General features: G+C 39.1%; 1 protein-coding gene across 1 annotated transcript in view; it reads left to right on the top strand.

The window, feature by feature from the left end:
- Nucleotides 1–22013, top strand: part of capn1 (calpain 1) — a 32830-nt gene that overhangs the window by 7392 nt on the left and 3425 nt on the right. Inside the window, exons 3-18 of the mRNA XM_032584353.1 lie at nt 1851–1920; nt 4928–5046; nt 13413–13546; nt 15312–15480; nt 16561–16644; nt 17344–17429; nt 18350–18424; nt 18544–18704; nt 19206–19366; nt 19456–19467; nt 19631–19842; nt 20813–20852; nt 20936–21001; nt 21084–21141; nt 21260–21324; nt 21450–21518. Of these exons, the coding sequence (XP_032440244.1) occupies nt 1851–1920; nt 4928–5046; nt 13413–13546; nt 15312–15480; nt 16561–16644; nt 17344–17429; nt 18350–18424; nt 18544–18704; nt 19206–19366; nt 19456–19467; nt 19631–19842; nt 20813–20852; nt 20936–21001; nt 21084–21141; nt 21260–21324; nt 21450–21518 (1581 nt within the window). The remainder of the gene's footprint in view (nt 1–1850; nt 1921–4927; nt 5047–13412; nt 13547–15311; nt 15481–16560; nt 16645–17343; nt 17430–18349; nt 18425–18543; nt 18705–19205; nt 19367–19455; nt 19468–19630; nt 19843–20812; nt 20853–20935; nt 21002–21083; nt 21142–21259; nt 21325–21449; nt 21519–22013) is intronic.

The raw sequence follows: 22013 nt of genomic DNA, 5'->3' as shown, positions 1-22013 counted from the left end.
ATTGCCCAGTATGAAAAATAAAACTGTTTTTGAAAAGCTTAATGTCCAATCCCAACCTCAACAAAAACAGAGATGTGGAAAATTTTTTTGTGTGAGAGCAGATAATGACTTTGTAGGAGTTTTGCGAAGTCTTCCCCAGGATTATTTGATTACCCCCTGAAGCAAACTTTGCCCATAGTCATGACTTTCATCTGTTGCCAGGCAACTACACTTTCAGAGCCGAGTGATTGGGGGTTCTTTCCTCCAGTTTAGTGAGTCTGCAGCAATTTTCTCCTCCTTTTTTCCTCCTTTGCTCCGTTCCTGCCTCCCGTCTCTGATTAACTCCTCATAAATACGCCAGAGCTCTCACTGTATTCGAGTATTTCAAGAGAGCTCAGTGTGATCACAGAAGCCCTGAAGACGGCGCGCTCGTCACCATTTTCTCTCCCCACGAATCGTGACAATCTTTCAGTTTTACTGAGCCAAGAACTGTGATCCGATTCCCCCAGGGTCGTGATCGTCTTCGTGACTGCAGCCTTTTATCGCCTCCTGCAGCTTTCGTTTCAGTAGGCTGACCAAGAGTTTATGTCCATAAATATGTCATGGATCTATCCGAGGCTGTCGTCTCTAAGGCGTATCATGATCTCAACTATGTAGAAACTTCAGTGTTTCTTAATATGTTATGTGGTCTGTAATATTTACTCCGTGTTAACTGGGTCAGGGTCGTCACACATCGCCCCAAAAACGATTTTAATGTGTGATGGTGGTGCGTTTTCTTGAATCCTTGGGTGGGTTAAAAACTAGTGTTGTCAATCAATTTAAAAGATTTAATCAGATTAGTCACACTGTAGCATTGCAGTTAATCATGATTAATCACTATACTTGACTTTGTAAGCTTGGACTGTGGAAAAAACGGCAAGTTTAAAAAAAATCGTCTCAAATCAAACATCTCAACTTTCTAAGTTTTTATATTCGGTAAGGTTTAAAAGAAGTCGATCTGTTTCAAGTGTAAATTTAAAATGTTAACTATAAACTGCTTCAGTGGATAATTCACCGTTGCAATAAGTAGGCTACATACCGCTTTGGTTTTACCAAACTTCCATCTCGGTGGTTTTTAAAGCGAAACTTGCCTCCGACTCTCCTTGCCCATCGTTTCACTCTCATTTGAGACTCTTCACGGCTGACCGCAGCACAAGACCGTGTAACGCGCTGCTTTGAACTTAAGAGGCTTTTGAGTCAAAATAGTTCATATGATAAATCTGCATTATGTAATATTAACTTAAACATTGTTAGATTAATCGCACGTGTTGAGGTGTTAACGGTAACGGCACCGGTAAAAACAAACATTTTCCAAATCCCGCATGTTTCACAACAGACTAAAGTTGAAAGCTCAAAAGGACTTAAAGCAGCTACTGGAATATTTCTAAAAATGTAATTTTTTATTACATTTATTGTTTTGCCTTTCTTTATGTTACTATTCACCACACAGAAATGGCTGATGTGCATTAGTACCAATTGAGGCTACTTTTCATGTAGTAGGCTGCATGAATTTACATGTTCAAAAAGGCAATAAAAATTTCCATCCATCCATTTTCTAACATCCTTGTCCCCAGTGGGGTCAGGAGGTGCTGGTTCCTATCTCCAGCTCACGTTCCGGGCGAGAAGGCGGGTCACCCTGGACAGGTCGCCAGTCTGTCGCAGCAAAAAAAAAAAAAAAAGTGTTATTATTATTATTTTTTTACATTGTAATAATGAAGAAACCACCTGTTTTGGCTTTGATTTGCTATTGGCAGGGTCATGAGAATAAGACAAGTTGCTTTACTTTAAAAATGAGTTACTAAAATCATTTCTGCTTTGTGTTTTCCCAACAGGAGTTGTGCAAGCGGCCGGAGTTCATTGTGGACGGAGCGACTCGCACAGACATCTGTCAGGGATCCCTGGGTGAGTCCTGGTGGGACAGCCACTGTTTCACCCACATACTTCCACATACCTAGAGAAGAATAGTAGAAATTTACATTATTTCTCACTGTGTCAGATAAATATTCCTCAAAAAGACTCATGTCTCCTGAACAACTGGTTCAAGTGTACTTTCTATTGGAAAGAAAAATAAAAAGCACACAGTTGGCTGCAGAAGTCCAGGGTGAAGACAAGTCAGCACTGACCCACAAGTTCCTACTATGGGAAAGACAACAAACAGTAACCAGAGTTAATAGCAGCAGCAATCCCATCAGTGACTGAAGGCATGGGGGTGTGGTTGTTCCTCTCTGGATCGCTGGGAAGAAATTGTGTTTTCTTGTTTTATCTTTTTATCTGCTGCTACGTGTTTTCCCCCTACATCTGCAGTGTGAGAGTTTAAATTAACTGCACCAGTACTAGTTGTGTTTTTGTTCTTTTCTTCTTTTAAATCTGCGTCATCTGATCCCTCAGCGTAGAAACTTACCAGCCCCACATGAAATTTTGCTTTACAGAATTTCAAGCTCCTGGTCGGTCAATGTTTACCTATAACGTGTCAGCTATGGAGTTCCTTTTCTCTTCTTTTAGCGAGGACATAGATGGAAAAACTTCCGTTCTCAGCAGGGATTCCACTTTATTCGGAACCAGAAATTACTGAAAGCTATACTTTCTCAAAAATATTTTGTATTTATTTATCCTTCCTTCCTTCCCCTGTATATTCTTATACTTTTTCAACTGTTGTGTCACTTTCTCCTTTCTCTTTCTAGTTTCCTTCCTCCTTACCTTTTGTCTTTACCCTTCCTCTTTTTTATTTCCTGCTGTCATTCCCTGCTCTTTTTTTAAACTCCTCTAGTGTTTGCCTCTCCTTCCTTCCTCTTTATTATCTTGTACCTTACTTCCTGTTTCTAGTGTTTGTCCTTCCTTCAAGTTCTAATTTTGGCTTGTTCGATATACAAAAATCCACAATAGTTTGTATTTTGTAATTTAAAACTTTATAAAGTGAGGGACACTTACGTTTTATATTTAGCTTTATTTACTGTAACGGTGGCTTATCAAATAGCTGTGAACACCACCAGGTGATGTTTCTGACCACGTCCTGACTGGGCTGATGTGATCTGAATCACCTGCCCTTCAGACAGCATGTCACAGAAAACGGATCTTCCCCATTCTAACTTTGAACTGACACGCTCAACTCAACTTTATCTAATCATCATGTTTATTTCAGTTTTTCTTCAGTGTTATTGTTCCCCTCCCAATGTCTTAAAAAGGTCAGGCCGGTGTGAGAAGCGACGCCGACCATTTCCTCATGAAGCCGTTTCGTTAAAGCCCCTTTCAGCAGAAACAGAAATAGAAACAAAATTATGACCACAAAAATGTATCTGCTTGGAACACATTAATAATTAAGCACAGAAACTTTAAGAGCTGTTTTCTTTTCCAATGCCGGGGTATTGTTGTGCTTCTGTCAGTGGTTCTTTGTTGAATAAAAGGAAAATATTACCAGCACAGCTTGTTATTTCTACATGAACAGCTCTTAGTTTAAAAAAAAAAAAAAATGCAATCAAGTTGTAGATTTAACTCCAGCTACAGCAAAGCAAATGGAGACGCTAGTCGAGGCATGTGATGCAGATGTAAAGGTGTTTGAAATCCAGATAATAGCTGATGTTTAAAAAGAAGAGCTGTTCTGCAACATGTCGGAGGCTGAATAAAAGCTTGAGCTGCCATGTGTTTCGATATGAAAAGTGTCAGTCAGGGTTTTCCTTCTCTTGAATTATAAAGAAACTGTTGCATGACGATTGAGCAGAAGTGGCTTCTGTAGCTGAAGCCACATTGTGATTCTTGCTATTGCTTCTGAGTTTCAGTGCTAATTCGAAGCACAGAACCGCAACTGTTTATAGAAAGTTTTTTTCTTTTTTAGTAATTCTGCAGTGACTCACTAAATTATTCACACACCCTAAGTTTCAGATTAGAATCGATGTACTTTTAGCATAATTATACAAAATGCATACACAGCCGAGTTTGTGTGTTTTTGTTGCCCCTCTTTTAATCAGCTACTTCTAAATCGTCCAGTTCAACAAGCTGCTTTCAGAAATCCTCTAATTTATAAATTACCTGGGGAAAAAAAAACTGTTGGGTGCTGTAAAAAATGGTCACAGGTTGTCCACCGATACCACAGCCAGAAAGGTTCAGCCCCACATGCAACAAACAGGTTAAGATCAAATCATATTTAGCCCAAAGACTTGCAGGAAGAGGTGCAGCTAAAGGTGCATCTACAGTTTTATGATACAAAGGTAGGCCTGTCACAATAAACATTAAATCAATGAATCGCATAATAAATTAAAATAATCTCGATAATTCCCATGTGCATGTTTTATCGTTTTTCTTTTTCCTCTTTCTTTCTACCAAAATTGGTCTTCAGTTTGATGCTTTGGTCTCAATTAGATGCTTTTTTTTTTGAAGGACAATTTAGTTTCTAGAATCTTCATGGTTCATCTTATTTGCTGTTTTGTCTATTATTTTGTATATTTAAAATGTCTTTAATGTTAATTAGAATTTAAAGCTTATTGATCTTTGAGAATGTGCTCTTGTGTTATCGTGCCCTCACCATTATATGACTGGAAGGTGGTTTCAAAACGACAACAATATTATCGTTTATCGCAATGACTTCTGGGACAATTTATCGGCCATCAAAATCTGTAATCGTGACAGGCCAGATCAGAGGCGGCTGAATGCAAACGGACAAAACTCTTTTCTGAATTTTGATTGTAAAACATTTATTTTAAGACTGCAGTTTTCCTTCTACTTCCTGGTTATGCACTGCTTTGTCAGTCTAGCACAAAAAAGAGAAAAATTTTGTGGTTGTAACAAAACGTGAGAACAATCCACAAATATACTTTTAGAAGACGTGAAGTTGAACTGAGCCAGTTGTAAGTGTATCGGCTTCATCCATCACTGGAGGAAGGTGAATTGATGATTTTTTACTGTTGTCGGTTTGCAGGAGACTGCTGGCTGCTGGCGGCCATCGCCTCACTGACGCTGAACGATAACCTCCTCCACCGGGTGGTTCCTCATGGACAGACCTTTCAGCAGGGTTATGCTGGCATCTTCCACTTTCAGGTAACGGCTCCACTTCCTGTGTTTACAGAAGGAGCGTAGACGACCCCTCCATTTGTCTGTCGCAGACCTGTCTTAGTATTTGATCAATCTTTCCCTGTGTACCTTCAGAGCAGCACAAAAATATTTTGCCGCCAACAGCTTTCCCTGTTTCCATGTTCTACTGTGCCGATTTTCTATTTTAAGACACTTTTCTCCCGCTGGGATAAAAATACTAGGGAGGATAAATGTGGAACATTTCTGACAGAAGGCATAAAATAATATTTATATCTCCCACATTTTATTGAAGGTTTTAAATGTGATCAGAATAATTCCAGTATAATTCCCAGAAGCCATGGGAGCTTCTTCGGTTTTGAAGGCGGTGGCTGACTCAACCGGATTCCCCTGCTCAGCGGAGCGTGTGGGAACTCTGGTTTAAGCTTTTCATGGAAATATTTGCCAGGCAGGTAAAATGGCTTCCAGGAAATCTTGAGGTTGTGAAAGCTGTTTCATATTCTCCTTCACAACAGGATTAGCACTTCTTCTAGAAATCCAGCCTTGTTGAAAACTGTTCCAAAGGTCATAGGTCAAACCTGATTTAAGTGTGAAGGTAGCCAGAAAGCTGCGACTCCCTTAAATGCAAATATTTTTTTCAGTTTTTGTCTTTCTGAGCTGAGTTTCAGCAAGATTATCTTGAGCATGCCGCACCTTTTTACACTCACTGGCACTTGTGGTAACTGTATCTTAAAAGCATTGACATGAATTTATCTGTTGCAGTAGCAGAATGTCACACTGATTATCAATAACATAAAAGCAAACCTTTAACTTGCATCCATTTACTAAATGAGGGGAAAATCCCGAATAAGGAAATTATTGCAAATAATCAGTGTCACACTTATTGCCAGCGCTAACAATCCTTTTAAAGTATATTTACATGAATAGTGAACTTTTCTTGTCATTGAGAACACCCAAAAGCTCTAACAAGTGATGTCATTTTTTTATGTTTCTCTGTGCAAGTGGCAACAATCTGAGTATGACGCTCTGAGTTAAATAACTTTGAGTTAAATTGTAATTTAATCAACGGGACGATGTAAGTTCACAACATGCAAAGAGGAAGTTGGTGAAGGAACTGTGTCGTTTGAGTTGTCGGACCGGACGGCATCGATTTTTAATCTCAGGGGTTTTGAGTTTCCAGAATGTTTTATATTGGTGTGAATTAGAGATTATTTGACTTTGTGGGTGTGTTCAGCTTCAATTGTTCAGAGCCGTGCTTAGAGATCTGATGTCCGTTCTCCGTGATTCAACAAGCAAAATAGCACAGGACTCAGAAGAACTGTCTCACCTGTTTTTGTTACATTTTTTTTAGTCCATTTTAATTGGACAGACATCTTTGAATTATTGCCTACAGTTACCCATATTTATAGTCTAAATAAGGCTTAAAAACGTTAAAAGAACTGAAACTGCAAGCAATTTAGATTATATTTCTGTAAAGACTGATTTATGTATTTATTTTTTTCATTGATAATTTGGCACAGCAATATTAGCATGCTAGCAGACTAGCTGGTCATCCTGGGAACACAGTCTGCTCCCTATTAGTTTAAGCTAGAATGGCAGTTCCCAGACTTATTTTAGCATGTGCAAAGCATCTCTTGGGAGTTTATGGAGATCTGTCTTAGTGGTGGCAGGGTAATGGTGTCTTGTGTGCTCTGTGTATTACAACAACTAGGCCTGTACATAGCTTTTCAAGGTTTACTGTATATTTTCACACCAGCTGCAGCATGAATTGTGAGAATCATGGTTAGAGGTGTGTGTTGCTCTGCTCTCGTGTTGCCAAGATCATTGAAGTGCTGGTGGGATTTCCTCCTCCTCCTCCTCCTCTGCAGCAAGATTGAAATCGGTAATTGTTCAGAAACGTCCCACATGAATGAATGAGAGGAATTCAACAGAACGTTTGGAACCATTCAAGCACAGAGGTGATGATTCTGGTGGCCGTAGCAGAGAGGTTACGACTGTCAGGAAGGCTGCAGTGGAAGAAAACCATTGAGCAACTACTACAGAGCAGCGGCTACATGTTAGCTTTGATATTAAAATCTATTTTCTTCATTCAATCACGGAGGATAGCGTTAATCCTCGTGTGAAGACTCCTTTAGAGCATCTTCATTTACCTCAGTTTTTTTTTTTATTTGATTGAACACGGTGGGCAAATCTTTCCATTAACCTCTACCTGCTCAGAAAAAGACGCAACTCTGATTGAGTCTTTTAGCAACTTTGATTAATTAAACCACTGAGGACACTCCTGTTGTTTCTACAGAATTACAGTGTGTAGATCAGATCGTTGAAATCTAAACCTCAAAATTGACCCTGAAAGGTATATTTTAAATAAAGGTTTTCACTCGGTTTCAGTTCTTTTACATTTAATGCCTAACTGGGCGATTATGGGGTCTTTGACTAAAAAACACATCTCAAGCACAGATATGAACAACAGTACATGGCCAAAATAAACAAAACAAAATGACGAAGCAGGGAATAAGAAACCAGAACGCACCTAGTCTCTCAATAGGATTTAAAACTTAATTTCTAAATCAACAACTCTGGGCGAAGTCGAATGAACTCTGAGCAAATCTTAAGGATGAAAAATACATTTTAATAGATGTTTTTGCAGTGGGAGTGGGAGATTAGTTATTAATACAAACAGTAGGTGTTTGATTAAAAGTTTGTAAAATCACTAACACCTGTCTGAGATCTGTGAAAAATATAAATTTGAAATGGTGTTTCAGCAAGCCTTACTGAAAAACAAGTTAGTGTAGCGAACAATTGTAACAAGACGTGGACAAAGATACAGTTTTTTTTTTATTTTATTATTTTTTAGGATGTGTAATCATAAGATGTGGTTTAATCTGTGAAAGAAAAACCATAAAAGCACATTTCCGATTTGTTCTCAGAGTGCGATCTGATCCTGTCAACCAACTTTTATTTATTTTTTTGCTCTTTTTTTGACAGATCTAAGAGTTCAAAGCGCAGCTTTTATGTCTCTGCCTCCTATTTTTACTTTCCAAATCACTGAAGATAAGCAGCCTCTCTCTTCCACACCCAGGCAGTCAGACAGTGATAATTGCCACCTGTAATTAAATTGCTGTTTCATAAATAATAGAAACTGTTAAATGTTGAAAGATGTTTTTTTTTTTTTATGTGGTGCACTTCTGCAGGATCTTTCAAGCTGATCCTTCCTTCTCTCTCTGACCCGGTCATGCTGCTTTGCAACATAATTAACGAATCTGTTCTGCGGTTACGCATGGATGCAGCCGTTGGGAGGTGACTGCAGCTTATCAGCTGAACTTTGCTTTATTGTGTGCAACAACAATTACATGTAAACTGCAACAAGAAGGCATCCGTAGCACTGACACAGATCTGGGCTTGGTTTAAAAGGTCTTATCTTCAGAAAGCTAACAGGAAGCTAGCACATGGTCAGTCCAACATGGAGTTTTATTATAGCAGAGGTTTACTCCGTTTCCATATGTAAGATATGACTGGTGCCCTTCTTTGTCTGACAGATTATTTGAATAAGCTTGTAGTTTATTATTATTTGCATGTTTTATAACTAATGATTGTAACCACAGCCTGCATTAAAGGAGTTGTTTTGCAAATAGAGAAGCGTCATTAAGTAACAAATATCTGGTTGCTTTACTTCACTTTTGTGCTAAAAGTGCTTAGAAGTACTGCAAATTTGACTCTTTAAAAAACACAACACTTTTATTGTCAGTTTTGTGTTTAAGAGTCAAAGTCACAAATGAAAGCTACAGTTTACAAACTCCAAGATAAATAAAGATTAACCAGACTTAAACTGTGGGTTTGCACTTTGTACTTTATGATGATTTTGCATCAAAGTTGAAGTGATTCTAAGGCGCTAACTGAGAGCAAAGCAGATGCAGAATGATTGCTTTATTGTGAAATGAAAAACTGACACAAACTGCAGCTTTAGAAAGAGGTTTCTCACCGTAACTGCATGTCCTGTACATTACGCCAACGTTTGGCTGACGCGCATCCAAAAATACCTTTTAGAATTATGGCCAAAAAGTTGATCTTGCTCTTTTGGGAGACTTCAAATGTCTTTTTGCAACATTTAACTTGGTTTAGCCATCTTGCCAGCTTAGTCCACAGCCACAACATACAAAGAATACTAAAGATTATCTCATATACTACACAGCCAGCACTTGTTGAAAATTTCTGCAGCTCATCAAATGTTGCTGTAGGCCTTCACTTCATCCACTTAACCAGTTTTTGTCACCTTTCCTTCAGTTTTGGAGGTTTGTTCAGTTCTTGCTAATGTCTCTGCTGCGCCAGATAATCTCTACTTGATTATGACTGTCTGAACAGTGTTCCATGGTGTTGGTAATGCCTGGAAAATATATATATTTTACCCTTCTCCTACCTAATGCCTTTTGCCAATGTGATCCCACTGATTTGGAAGGCGTCTCTGATGTTTTACTAAGATTAAGTAAATGACAGGAAGAGTCTGCTGGAACAAACTATTACTTTATGTGGGATTAATCAAATGACATAATGTGTCTGTTGAGGCCTACTTTACATTAGAGTGTGAAGGTTAATTCTGAATAAAATTAGATCCCCAGCTTAAAGAGGGTGTACACACTTATGCAGCTACATTATGTTCAATGTATTTTTTCCTCTTTAAAATAGTTGAGTTTTGACTTTAAGTTAGAAGTTGTAGCTTCCGATTTTGAAGTTATTCCTTTTTAAGAACTATTGTAAACCAAAATTAAAAAAAAAAATCATGTAACATAGAAAAAGACTTGTAATATTTACAGGTGCATCAATACAAATGCAATGCACAGTAAATACGGCCACACCTGGAACCGTCCAAACTTAGCAACAGGGCTACTTCAGTCGTTATTTTGATCCGTTTTCAACCTGCTTCAGACAAAGTTGTGTCTCTTATGTCTTTATTTCTGAATTTGTTTCTCCGGCCATTTGTCCCTGTAGGACCAAAAGAGGTTTATTTTACACTTTGAAGAATCTACAATCTTCTGCCTCTTTAGACATGTTCTCTAAAAGTCTTTCTCTTCACAAAAAAAAGAAGAAATGAGACAGAGAAAATCTGGTTGTATCTTTTGTAATAACTCCATCATCTCAGCTCGCTGGGCCACTGAGCCCTTTCAAGATAATTAGACTTTTGATCCGGTGGGCGTTTTGCCAGCTGAGGGGAACAGAGCCATCCCGATGGAGAGACGACACACTCACTCATCAGTCGCATATAGCATGCACAGTCAGAGATTATGTCGAACGCGAAATAAAACAGAGATCCATCAGGGATCCCTTCTATCAGCCCGTTCAGTCATGAAAACCGTCGGAGCAGAAACGAGTAGACAAACAACCCAGCTGTCTCTGCACATTCCCTACGTAAGCCCACACGGTGCAGACAAACGTATAAAACAAGGCGGACTGTGGTCCTTAACACTTCAAAGTAAGTTTTAAATGTAGCTTTTAACGGTCAGAAAAAGGTGATTTTCTCTTTTCCCGGGTGTGCGGGAAAGATCAATAAAAATCATCACGAAGTGGCTCACAGCTGCTATTTTACACCTCCGGGACCAGACAGTGGTGCACTGCAGAAACTTGCTCGTGTATTCATTGTTGCTTTACTAAAGTGAGGGGGAATAATGCTCCAGCTTGCTCAAAATGTCCTGCAAATGCATGTTGCGCTAAATCTAAACACCGTACAAAAGCTGAAAGCTGAACACCATACAAATGCAAAAAAAAAAGCTTCATGTTTCGTAAAACCTGCTCTACTTCCATAATCCTTTCTTTGGACTTCTGCTGTATTTGTTACCAGGTCTTTGTTTTCTTCTGCATTTGTGCGCTGTCAGATCTGTCTTGGATTTTCCTTTTTGTGTAAGTTTGGATCCCTTAAGCCTGCGGATAAATTACCCTGAACTAAATGAGTCATCCCAAAACGTTACGAGTCCAAGCTGCAGGGAGTTGTAATCTGTTTTTTTCAGTGAGAAGGCAGAAAGGGGGAGAGAAAAAAATCAGAAACAAGGGGAGTCTCGGTCAGAAACAAAAATAAACTGGAGCAGAATCCTTTAAGATATTTGTAGCAATGCGCTTTTTGCACGGGAACGCCCATTGTTGAATAGTTCAGATTCTAAACTTCCTGCAAGTCACGACACTGATCTGGTTAGAGTTCGTTTTTTTTTTTTTTCTCACAGCGTGTTTATGGGTGGCGTTCACACTTGGCTGTTCCAGTCTGAAACTGCAGTGGGCCGCATTGTGGCACAGTTATTCCCAGAACTGATCTCAGCTTTGCATGCATGTTGTGGAAAGTTTCTGCTGCACATTAAAAACAGATGCTGACCAACAAAAGTGGGCTAAATGCTCCTGGATGCAACGTGATGCTGGTGCGCACTCATTAGCTCTGTGGTTAAGCTAAAAAGACGGTTCCCCAACCTCCTTCCTGTTTTCTTTGTCTCTTCCATTGGTCTAAACAATAAACGGAGTTTTTTTTTTCCTGGAAATGCTTCCATTATAAACGTATGCAGTTCAGATGTCAACACAGGCAGGGCTGACTTTACTTCATCTTATTCTGAGGTGTGTAGGTGACCGCACTGATAAATGACACACCTCTGCATGACGAATGCTTGAAGTGACTTTGGCTTCTTTGCTGTCTTATGAATTCAGAAAATAGGTTTTTTTTGTTTTGTTTTTTTGGCCAGTTGGGACACTCATTGCATTGAACTTTCATACCCAGATTCTCCCTTAATATTTTTTTTAATTTGGAAAAAATTTTAAATAAAAGGCGAATTTGTTCTGACAGCAGAAGTAGCTTGCTCTCTCCAGTTGTTGCTGAACATTTCATTTTTGCACCATTCCTCGTAATATGACGGCGGCACATCAAAAATGACATGCATGGCTGACTAATGCGACAGAACAAAGCACGGTTAATTTCTTTATGTCCATGTAAGATGTTTTTCGATGCTTGGTCATATATGGCAAGAAAGTAACATGTCTGACACCAGCCTAACCTTTTACTGCAGCTAGCTGCTACAAAGGAGGATGTATGTGCTGTTGGGAGTTTGTAGAGGTGTAGATTAGTGTTAACAGGAAAATCTTGTCAGAAAAAACTCCCAAGCTGCCAAAATCACAGGAGACAAAATTTGGGTTTACTGAAATGCAGTTTTTGCTGGAAACACTTCTTTATTCCTATATCAAGCTGTTGTGTTTTTAGCTTTTTAGATGGATAAATTTCTCATTTCTCATGTTTGTTGGGGCTTTTTTTTCTTAGTAGTTTTGTTTTTACTTGCCTTCATTTGGATACATGTTGGTGTATAATGACCAGCAGGATTCTAATCAGACTTGGATAGGATTTTTTAGTTTTTTTTTTTTTTTGTGAGTTGGTTTTTGTAGCTCCTTATCGAGTCTGTGGTGATTTACACTACGGTGAGACAGTCTTGCAGGCTTCATTTCTGATTTGCATCCACATGCTAATCTACCCAGCAGCTGAAGAGAAGTGTGTGTGAACTGGTGAAATTCCAGACATCGCTTTTATGCTTCTGTGTTTCTGCAATAAATCTGAAACAAATAATTTAACCTCTATGATTACTCCCTTTGTGAGGATAATTTTAATTTCACTATGTCACAACAACAAATACATTCAAGCAGAATGTTTGGGTCTGCATCATACTGACCCCTGCTGGACACCAGTCATTCAATTAGGTGTCTTTTCTCAGAAGTGAGCCTATTTGCATCTACCTGTAATGCTTTAATTAAAAAGAGGTGAAAACAAAACCAATGCCTGTTTGTTTTCCTGGAAAACAGGATCAGTCGTCTAAACACATCAGCCTCTAGGCAAACTATTTCAGAGAAATTGACTCTGCCCTCCTCTTTGGCATTTTACATGCAGCACAGAAACCTGTTTGATTTGTAAAATGATTGCTGTTACACACATACTACGAAAAGTTCTAACGGTTCCTAGTAAACATTAGTCATCTCGTTTGTGAACAGAGTGAGCAATGTTGTTTTCTTTAACTTGAGTTAAACCAGAATATTCTTTCTGTTTTTGTATTATTAATGCTTTGTATCAAAAACTGTAATCATTTTTGTTTTTTAAAACCTTTCTACACACAAAAATGCGAAACATTTATGTTGCTAATTTGGCTTAGTAGACTGACTTTGTGAAGTACTCACTCTAAGTAAGCTTTCTACAGATTCAGCAGAAGTATTAAAGGAAAACCTGCACGTTATTGTTGCAATGTTCTGGAACTGTGCAGATGTTTGAATGAGAATCTGTACAAACAGTCCAGACTCCTTTTAAAAGAACGTAAAATCTTTCTGCAGCGCTGTGTTTTCTAGAGCTCTCTGCTTCCTCTCTTGTAATGCAGTTCTGGCAGTTTGGAGAGTGGGTGGATGTGGTGATTGATGACCGTCTCCCTGCGAAGAATGGGAAGTTACTGTTTGTCCACTCCGCAGAGGGGACTGAATTCTGGAGCGCTCTGCTGGAAAAGGCCTACGCCAAGTAAGAACAAAGCTGACAAATCCACATGCTGATGCACAATCATACATTATTCCCTTTTCTTTTTTATACACTTACTTATCAGGTACAGCTTGCTAGTACTGGGTTGGGTCTCCTGTTACCTACAAGAGAAGCTTTCATGGCATTGATTCAACAAGGTGTTGGAAACATTTCACTGAGATTTTGATGGATTTGGATCCAATTCTCTCTACTCTCTAAATGTTGCTACTGAAATGGAGACTCATCGGACGAGGCAATGTTTAGCTGTGTGAATCGTAGTTTCTTGTTGTACCCACTGTGGTCTTCTGCTGCTGTAGCTCATCTACTTTAAGGTTCAATGTATCATGCGTTCAGAGATGTTATTCAGCATACCTTTATTGTAACAGGTTGCTTTAGTTATAGACAGCTTTCTTAAGCCACTCTCCTCTGACATTTGACATCAAAAACTAATTTTCACCCACACAACAAATTCTGACTGGATATTTTCTCACTTCAAGTCTATTCTATGTAAATCCAAGACTTTGTTTTACTGAGAAATCCCAGTAGATCAGTACATTCTGAAATATCCAGAGCAACAGCATAGTGCTGATGCTAGTGCCTCCTCCCCAACTCTTGTCCTCAGGGCTGAGCTTCTTGCATGTTTTGAATGTGACTCTGCTCTAACACACGTGATTGAAACGATTGTGTTGCCTCCCCTGCAATCCATCAGGTACTGCAGGAACCTGTTAATTACACAGTCTTTTACGTCAGGTGTCAACAAGGAAAGTCCTAAACCATGCAGAATTTTCTCTTTTTGGACCTCTAGTCCAAAAAACATATTTAAATGCATATATCTTGGAATTAATAGGTCGTTATTTGTATTGACAAGCAATTGAAAATCTCTACCAAATAAACTGGCTAGCAGCTAATCTTTGTGCTAGTACAAACTTTTGAGAATAATTGCTAAACTATGATTATTAGAACAATGCCCTATTTTTTAAAGTTGCAATCTACTTTTTTTTAAAGAAGTAAGATAATTTAAATATGTTTTATTTTAATCTAAGCAATTTTATGGTTCATAAGTCTTTAAGGAGAAAAAAAAGAGCAGACTTTGTTGTTTAGTATTTGCAAACTGACAGCAGCTTTAAAACTGCTCTAGTATGACACCTAGTGGTTGTCCAGCATAATAAATTGGTCATGATTGGTCCTTTTAATTAGCATCACAGGCTGCTTGGTTGATGATTCGTTTTTGTGTGTGTGGTTAAATTTGATATATTTAAGAATTAGTTTTTTTAAAGTGAAGCATGTTGTATTTAAATTTGGATTTCTTCAGTAGCCTTCAGCCAAACGGATTGTCTTATCAGGAATTTGAAGCATGATTAAAAAATTTATTTTCTCTTCTGGCTACAGTTTCAACCTCCTCCTTGAATATCTCAGGTCTGGGAACTGCCTGTTGACCAAACATGGTCCAGATGGTAAAATGTTTGATGAGACACTTGGCTCTTTCTAAAGGAGTTCAATGACCAAGAGCTGCAGCTGCTTCATTTGACAGCTGTGCTCTCAGCTGTACCACTGAGATGCAGTATTGTTCATATAAACACATGGCCGCCAAGTTTACACAAGTTCTCATATTAGTGCAATGTGAACATGAGACTGCAGCAGCAAAAACTGCAACTGTAGTTTTATTTAAACTTTAACATAAATAACGCAGCGTGAAGTGTTTCTACTGTTACCGCCACTCTTTTCCTTGGAGACCCAATTCATGCACCAGAACTGCTCTGGTCCGCAGGCTGAACGGCTGTTACGAGGCTCTGTCAGGCGGCAGCACATCAGAGGGCTTTGAGGACTTCACCGGAGGCGTGACGGAGATGTTTGAGCTGAAGAACGCCCCGCCGGACCTCTTCAGCATCATCAGCCGAGCCGTCGAGAGAGGATCCCTGCTCGGCTGCTCTATCGACGTCAGTACTGATCGTTGACTTGGGCTCAGATTCAAGATAATGTAGTTTTATCACAGATTCTGAAAGGGATTGAGTCTGTTTTCTCAAACCGTCTTCTAACACGTTTGTGTCAAACTCGAGAGCTGGGGGCCAAATCTGGCCCGCCATAAGTTTTTATGACTCTGGGATGACAAAGTAGATATGAAAATCATAAATTATGTACTTTTTTATTTTAATTTTTTTAAGAGGACACACATTGAGGGAAAGTAAAAAATTAATCCCCTGATTTTTTAAAACTTTTTACTTTATTTAGGCTGAATAAATATGAATCAGAGCTTGATATGGTGTCTTGTGTGTTTATATGCGTAGAGAGATAAAGAAAACAAACAAAAACCCAAGAGATTCATTTTTCACTTTTCCTCAGTGCAAGTTCCCTTTAAAAATGTTTTAAAAAACGTACAGAATTATGACCTCATAGTCTAAATATCTTCTTATAACCTATATTATGATATTGCAAGTGTTTGGGGTGGGAAGCAGATTTTAGTTGAAGCCACTAGAGGGCAGACACGCTTACACAACCGAAGCTGCCAGGAATCCAGTGAGTCAAAGGCTTTTGATCAGAACCTTTATTTGCAGACAGGGAGCACTGAACTCTGCAGCGAAGGACGTTCTGTCTGGTAAATTTGCCTTCCGATACTTTAGTTTGGGTATGACGAACCAGCAGTCTGACAGGTGAAAAAAAACGTTGGACCTTTCTCCAAACATGATGAAATGGTGAATCATTGATTATCAGAATGTTCTTTTGCACTGTTGCGATGCTGCAGTTGCATCACAGCAGACGTTTGCAGGTGTGAATAGTTCAGAAACGAGAGCTCCAGAAAACGCCTGCTGTAGTTATTGATTTTTTTTTATTTTTTAGTCGCCACAATAATAAATCTGAGCTTGTGTCTGCGTCTCACAAGACATCACATGCACTGCTGAGTCGTAGCTTGACCAAGCATTATGAGATTTCCCCGCTCTAGATAATGTGTCGACAGAGACAAATAAACCATCTCAGTGACATTTATTCACAATCCATGCGTTGCATTGTCTCTTTCACAGATCACCAGCTCAGTAGACATGGAGGCCGTCACATTCAAGAAGCTGGTGAAGGGCCACGCCTACTCTCTGACTGCTGTGAACGAGGTGAGCTGGAGGATGTGGGGGTCGGGATCAGGGATCTGTCACAATAACAAATGTCGCTGGACGATAAATTGTCCCAGAAGTTATTGCGCTAAACGATAATATTGTTGTTTTGAGACCATTTTCAAATAACATAATAGTAGAAATGTAAGAAAACATTCTCAAAGGTCAACAAATTTTAAATTCTAATGAACGTTTAACGCCGGAGGACATTTTAAATATCCAAACTAAATAAAGCAACAGGAATAAGAAATAAAATGAAGTGTGAAGCCTGTAAATAAAAATTATTCTTTAAAAAAGTGCTAATTAAGACCATGGATGAACATATAAACTGGAGTCTGTTCTGAAACTAATCCGGGACATCCAGCGGAGTTTTGAGCCACATACTGTAAAGTCTGGCTTATTGGGAGTTTAATTGACCTCATTAACTAATTTGAAATCTTGGCCTTTAGTCATTTATTAAAAACAAAGTGCAATCTGAGCTCTGGGTTCTGAACTCGCTGTGCAACAGATGTTTGTTCTGCAGCATCAGGGATTGCTTCGTGTAGCACGCACAGAGCAGCAGACTTCGGGTTGTGATGCAAACGGGTCGCTTCCTGTTTATGAAGGTTTTGTGGCTTGAATGCAGCTGTTCGTTTTAGGTGTATGTACTCTACCTGTGGCAACTCTAAAAATAAACACGAGCGATGTCTTTGCCTGAAGGTGGTGTACAGAGGAAACCCGACCAAGCTGGTCCGCATCAGGAACCCCTGGGGGGAGGTGGAATGGACCGGGGCCTGGAGTGACAAGTAAGGTCTTCCATAGACGGGTTTGTTTTTACTGCTTTGTACTTTTGTGGTGTAAAGCTTTTTTTTCCTCGGTTGAGATTTACAAATCTTGCTCCCAATCTGATAAATCTGCATGGTTGGGGGGGATGCAGATGGGAAATTAATGTCAATATTAAAGAAATCGCTTCTTTCTTAGTCGGGTAAATTGATGTTGATGTTTATTTTTATTTAGAGGCTGAACCAGTTCAAATATTTCCAGGAGTGTATACTGGGATAAATTTATGTTTGGCACATTTAGTTATTTATTGCTTGTAGATATCGAAAAGGTTAGCTGAGTAGTACAGGAGTTAGAAATGTTATTGGTAATCATCAATATCAATCGATATCGATAATTATCCAGTTTCCCGTCGATCTGTTGTGCTGATTTTCTCCCTTCACTCCGCAGCATTTTGATTTTAAGCGGTTACAAACTGCTTAAAATCTGCTGCGGCGCACGTTATTCAACAATTGTTGCTAGGTAACCAAAGGGCGAGCGAGTTAGTTAGTTGATGCCACCCGCCTTGTTTTGCTGGTTGTGACAATCTGAGTGGCTAAGACCTTACCTCTCTGCCTACATCCCCCAGAATACTACGCAGTTCTGGATCAAATTTCAAAGAAATTGATTATTCCATCAGATGTGTTTTCTATCGATATTGATCTCGAGTCAATAATGATGCATATTGTTGTTGATTCATTTCCCAGCTCTACTGAGTAGCATTTTGTCTCTTGAAAATCAACACACATAAGTGTTTTCTTGTCTTTCCCACTTTCCTAAGAGGAAGTGACTTCTGGGAACTAAATTTAAAAAACTTAATGGTTTATATATAATATCTGAGATGGATCTTAAGTAGAAAACTAAGCAGTGCCGTCTATTTATTCTCCGTTCTTTATAAACTCTTTAGCTCCAGAGAATGGGACTCCGTGGATAGCTCCGCCAGAAGTCGGCTTCAGAACTGCAGTGAAGACGGAGAGTTCTGGTGAGTCGAACAGAATAGAGACCCAGCCTCATAAATTATTTCAACGTTTACACCTGCGCTAAAACAACGTCCCACCTTTGGACAAGGTCATTTGAGCCAGACTTATTTCCGTCTTCCAGGATGTCCTTCACTGACTTCCTGCGGGAGTTCACCCGTCTGGAGATCTGCAACCTGACGGCGGACGCCCTGCAGGACGGCCGGATGAAGAAGTGGAGCACGTCGCTCTTCGGGGGCGAGTGGAGGAGAGGCAGCACCGCTGGAGGCTGCAGGAACTACCCAGGTACTGACCGACGAGGATGGAGACGACTGGAAGAGATGACATGGAACTGGGCCCAGAGATTGTAACTTGATTTTGTTGCCACATTTCGGGAAACAAAACGTTCATCCAAAAAAATCTCCCACGTCCCATGTCAAGAGTCTCATGGTGTCAAACTTGATTAATGGAAAATGCTAAATGGTTCTTTTATTTGTGTAAACTTTGTTATTTTGTTGAAAAGAAGCTGTTGTAGAGGGATGTGGGGAATATTTGGACTGTTGTCTGGAAGGAATGTGGACAAGTGACTCTTATTTAAACAATAATCAATGTCACAGTGCTCTCTTTCCAAAATATTTTTGGGAATTCAATTCATGCTTTTTTTTTTGTTGTTCTTACCATATTTTTCTCCTGATTTTAGAAATAAACATCTGAATTCTCATTTAAGATTTTACACATGAATAAATCATCATGAGTATTGACCTGCAGTTCTCGTGGAAGGCTGACATTTTGCCCTCTCGCCTGCAGCGACGTTTTGGCTGAATCCTCAGTATAAGATCATGCTGCAGCACCCCGACGCCCCCGGCAAATCGGACTGCAGCTTTTTGGTTGCGCTCATGCAAAAGGACCGCAGGAAGAAAAGACAAGAGGGCAAAGACATGGAGACCATCGGGTTTGCTCTATATGAGGTCAGCAGCGCTCTGTACAGATATCAATTTCATTTTACTTTCTGTCTTCATTTGAATAATCTTACTTTGTCTTCTGTCTCTTTTCACAGGTTCCAAAAGAGGTACTAGTCTACATATTTATTTTTCTCCAATGATTATTAGTGTTGAGGCCAGATTTCAACCTAGAAGTGAAACGTCAGATATGAAACTTCTCGCAGTCTCTGCGTGCATTTTTAAATGACGGCCATAAGAAAATGCTTTGCCGCCTCTGAACGTGTCTCTTAGTTCGTGGGGAGCTCGGGGGTCCACCTGAAGCGAGACTTCTTCCTCACTCACGCCTCCAGCGCTCGCTCGGAGCAGTTCATCAACCTGAGGGAGGTCAGCTCACGCCTGAAGTTGCCCGTCGGGGAGTACATCATCGTCCCCTCCACCTTTGAGCCAAACAATGAGGGCGACTTTGTCCTGAGAGTCTTCTCCGAGAAACCTGCCGGCTCTGAGTGAGTGACGCTACAGGTTGTGAAGAAATGATGCCAACATTGTGATAATTATTATGTTTTTATTTTTTATAGTTGAGCTCATGCAGAGCGAAATGTTAATCAAGGGTTTCCAAAAACACTCTTTAATGTCTATATAGAAAAACATACATTAATTTAAATTGGAATCATCGTGCACCAAGAAGAGTAAGATCATCTGAAGACAAAATACAAAATGTTGACCCCTTATTATTTACAGTTATGTAAAAAAGAAAGTAAACAATGCAGTGAAGCACTGCATACAATAGATGCAATAGTTAAATTTTGTTAGCTGCATTTAGCAAAATTTCCAGTCTGTGGTTTGTAGATTATTTTACTCAGCAGTGTGTGCGGTTCATTTGTAGCCATAATTATCACACTTGTTTCAAAAAAGATATAGCAACTCAAAGTGTTTTTATTACAATACTTGGTTCGTGTCGGTTTTGCATCAACAGGCGTTTCGGCTGTGACCAAAACAGAAGCAGTTTTATTCCAGTTTTATAAAATCAATTTTATAAAAAAAATACTGAAATATTTGAGGGGAAAATACTTAAGAAAATTTTTTATTTATTTATTTATTTTTTTTGACTGACAAAATATTTTCAGTCACTTTCTTTTGTAGTTCCTTTCTGCTCCTGTCCCAACTGTTTCTGGTATTCCTGTCATCAACATTAAGCTTTTTTTTTTTTTTTTATTAAATACTAATTTCAATATTTGATATATTTACCGGTTTCCAATAACAAAAGCATAAAGATCTTACCTAAAAACCAACTTACTGGATATCTTGATAAGAGGAAGATTCTACCATGATCCAATACTGAGAATAGTTTACTCATTATTGTTCGTTTCTGAAATTCTTTGGTTTCATTGTCACGTTTTGCATCTGTTGCTGTCTACTGAATAACGTCTTGCAAAAACCAAAAGGACATAACCTATTTTCTCTTCTGGCTGTCAGGGAGCTGGATGACAAAGTGGTTGCAGATATTCCACCAGAGGTGAGAGGAGGCGACTGATGCAATTAAACTACAAACTAAATTTACATTAAGAAAATGTCATTAACGTGTCTGTTGCGTTTCAGACTAAAGTTGATGAGAGCCAGATTGACGCAAGCTTCAAGAATCTCTTCAGGCAGCTGGCAGGCAATGTAGGCACCCTATAAAACCCAGTAACTGTGTTGAACTGGCAAAGTCGTAATTAATTCAGCTGAATTTTGTTCGGCCCAACAGGACATGGAGATCAGCATGACTGAGCTTCAGACTATACTGAACAGGATCATTGGCAAACGTTAGTCATTTGAGAAAACTACTCAATCTTTTTTGTTTTATTTAAATCTGTCTTGTCATTTCTCTAATATCGCTATACGGTTTGTTCACCAATAAATTTGCTTTTCTTCTACCACCAGACAAGGACCTGAAGACGGATGGCTTCTCTAAAGAAGCTTGCCGCAGTATGATAAACCTCATGGACGTATCCTTGAGAACGAGATGAAATGTGGACCAGAGTTTTTCCCTCTTCTGATTGAGCTGCCTGGATCTTTCATTTACTTTCCATGTTTTTTAAAATGTCGAATGTTCCTGAACTTTGTAACTCAGGCGGACGGGAGCGGGAAGCTGGGCCTGACAGAGTTCCACGTTCTCTGGGAAAAGATCAAACGATACCTGGTGAGATTCAGCGCTAAAGCCTCGGCCACTGAGCTCCAAACAACCTGAATTTAAATCCCTAATCCAGACTAGGTGGTTAGGAACACCATAACTGACCACTGCTATGGATCCAATTCCATGCTAAAGTATTTACCCACAAACTAGAATTTATTTTTAATTATTAATCTGATGTATCATCAGAAACATGACACATGCATGTGAAGCAGGATGAAAAGGAAAAAATGGTTTTCAAAACATAAAAAAAACATAAAACGTTTGGCTCAGCCAGTTAGGTTTCTGCCACAAGACATTTTGAAATCGTGTTTTGGTGAAAGTTGAATTTTTCAAATCTTAGTCCTTCACCCCTGACAATGACTTTCATCTTATTAGTAAAAAAATTTTTTTAAATTTTGGAGTACAAGACTAATAGATGTTGTCTCGATGTATAATCCATCCTGGGTTTTGGATCCCATAGTTACAGTGGTGACTTGGCTAATTCTCTGAGTAAAGCTTTCC

This window comes from Xiphophorus hellerii, chromosome 14, assembly GCF_003331165.1.
Source record: "Xiphophorus hellerii strain 12219 chromosome 14, Xiphophorus_hellerii-4.1, whole genome shotgun sequence".
Taxonomy (NCBI): Eukaryota; Metazoa; Chordata; class Actinopteri; order Cyprinodontiformes; family Poeciliidae; genus Xiphophorus; species Xiphophorus hellerii.
The sequence above is the reverse complement of the archived record's forward strand: the minus strand, read 5'-3'. Positions and strand labels throughout refer to the sequence as shown.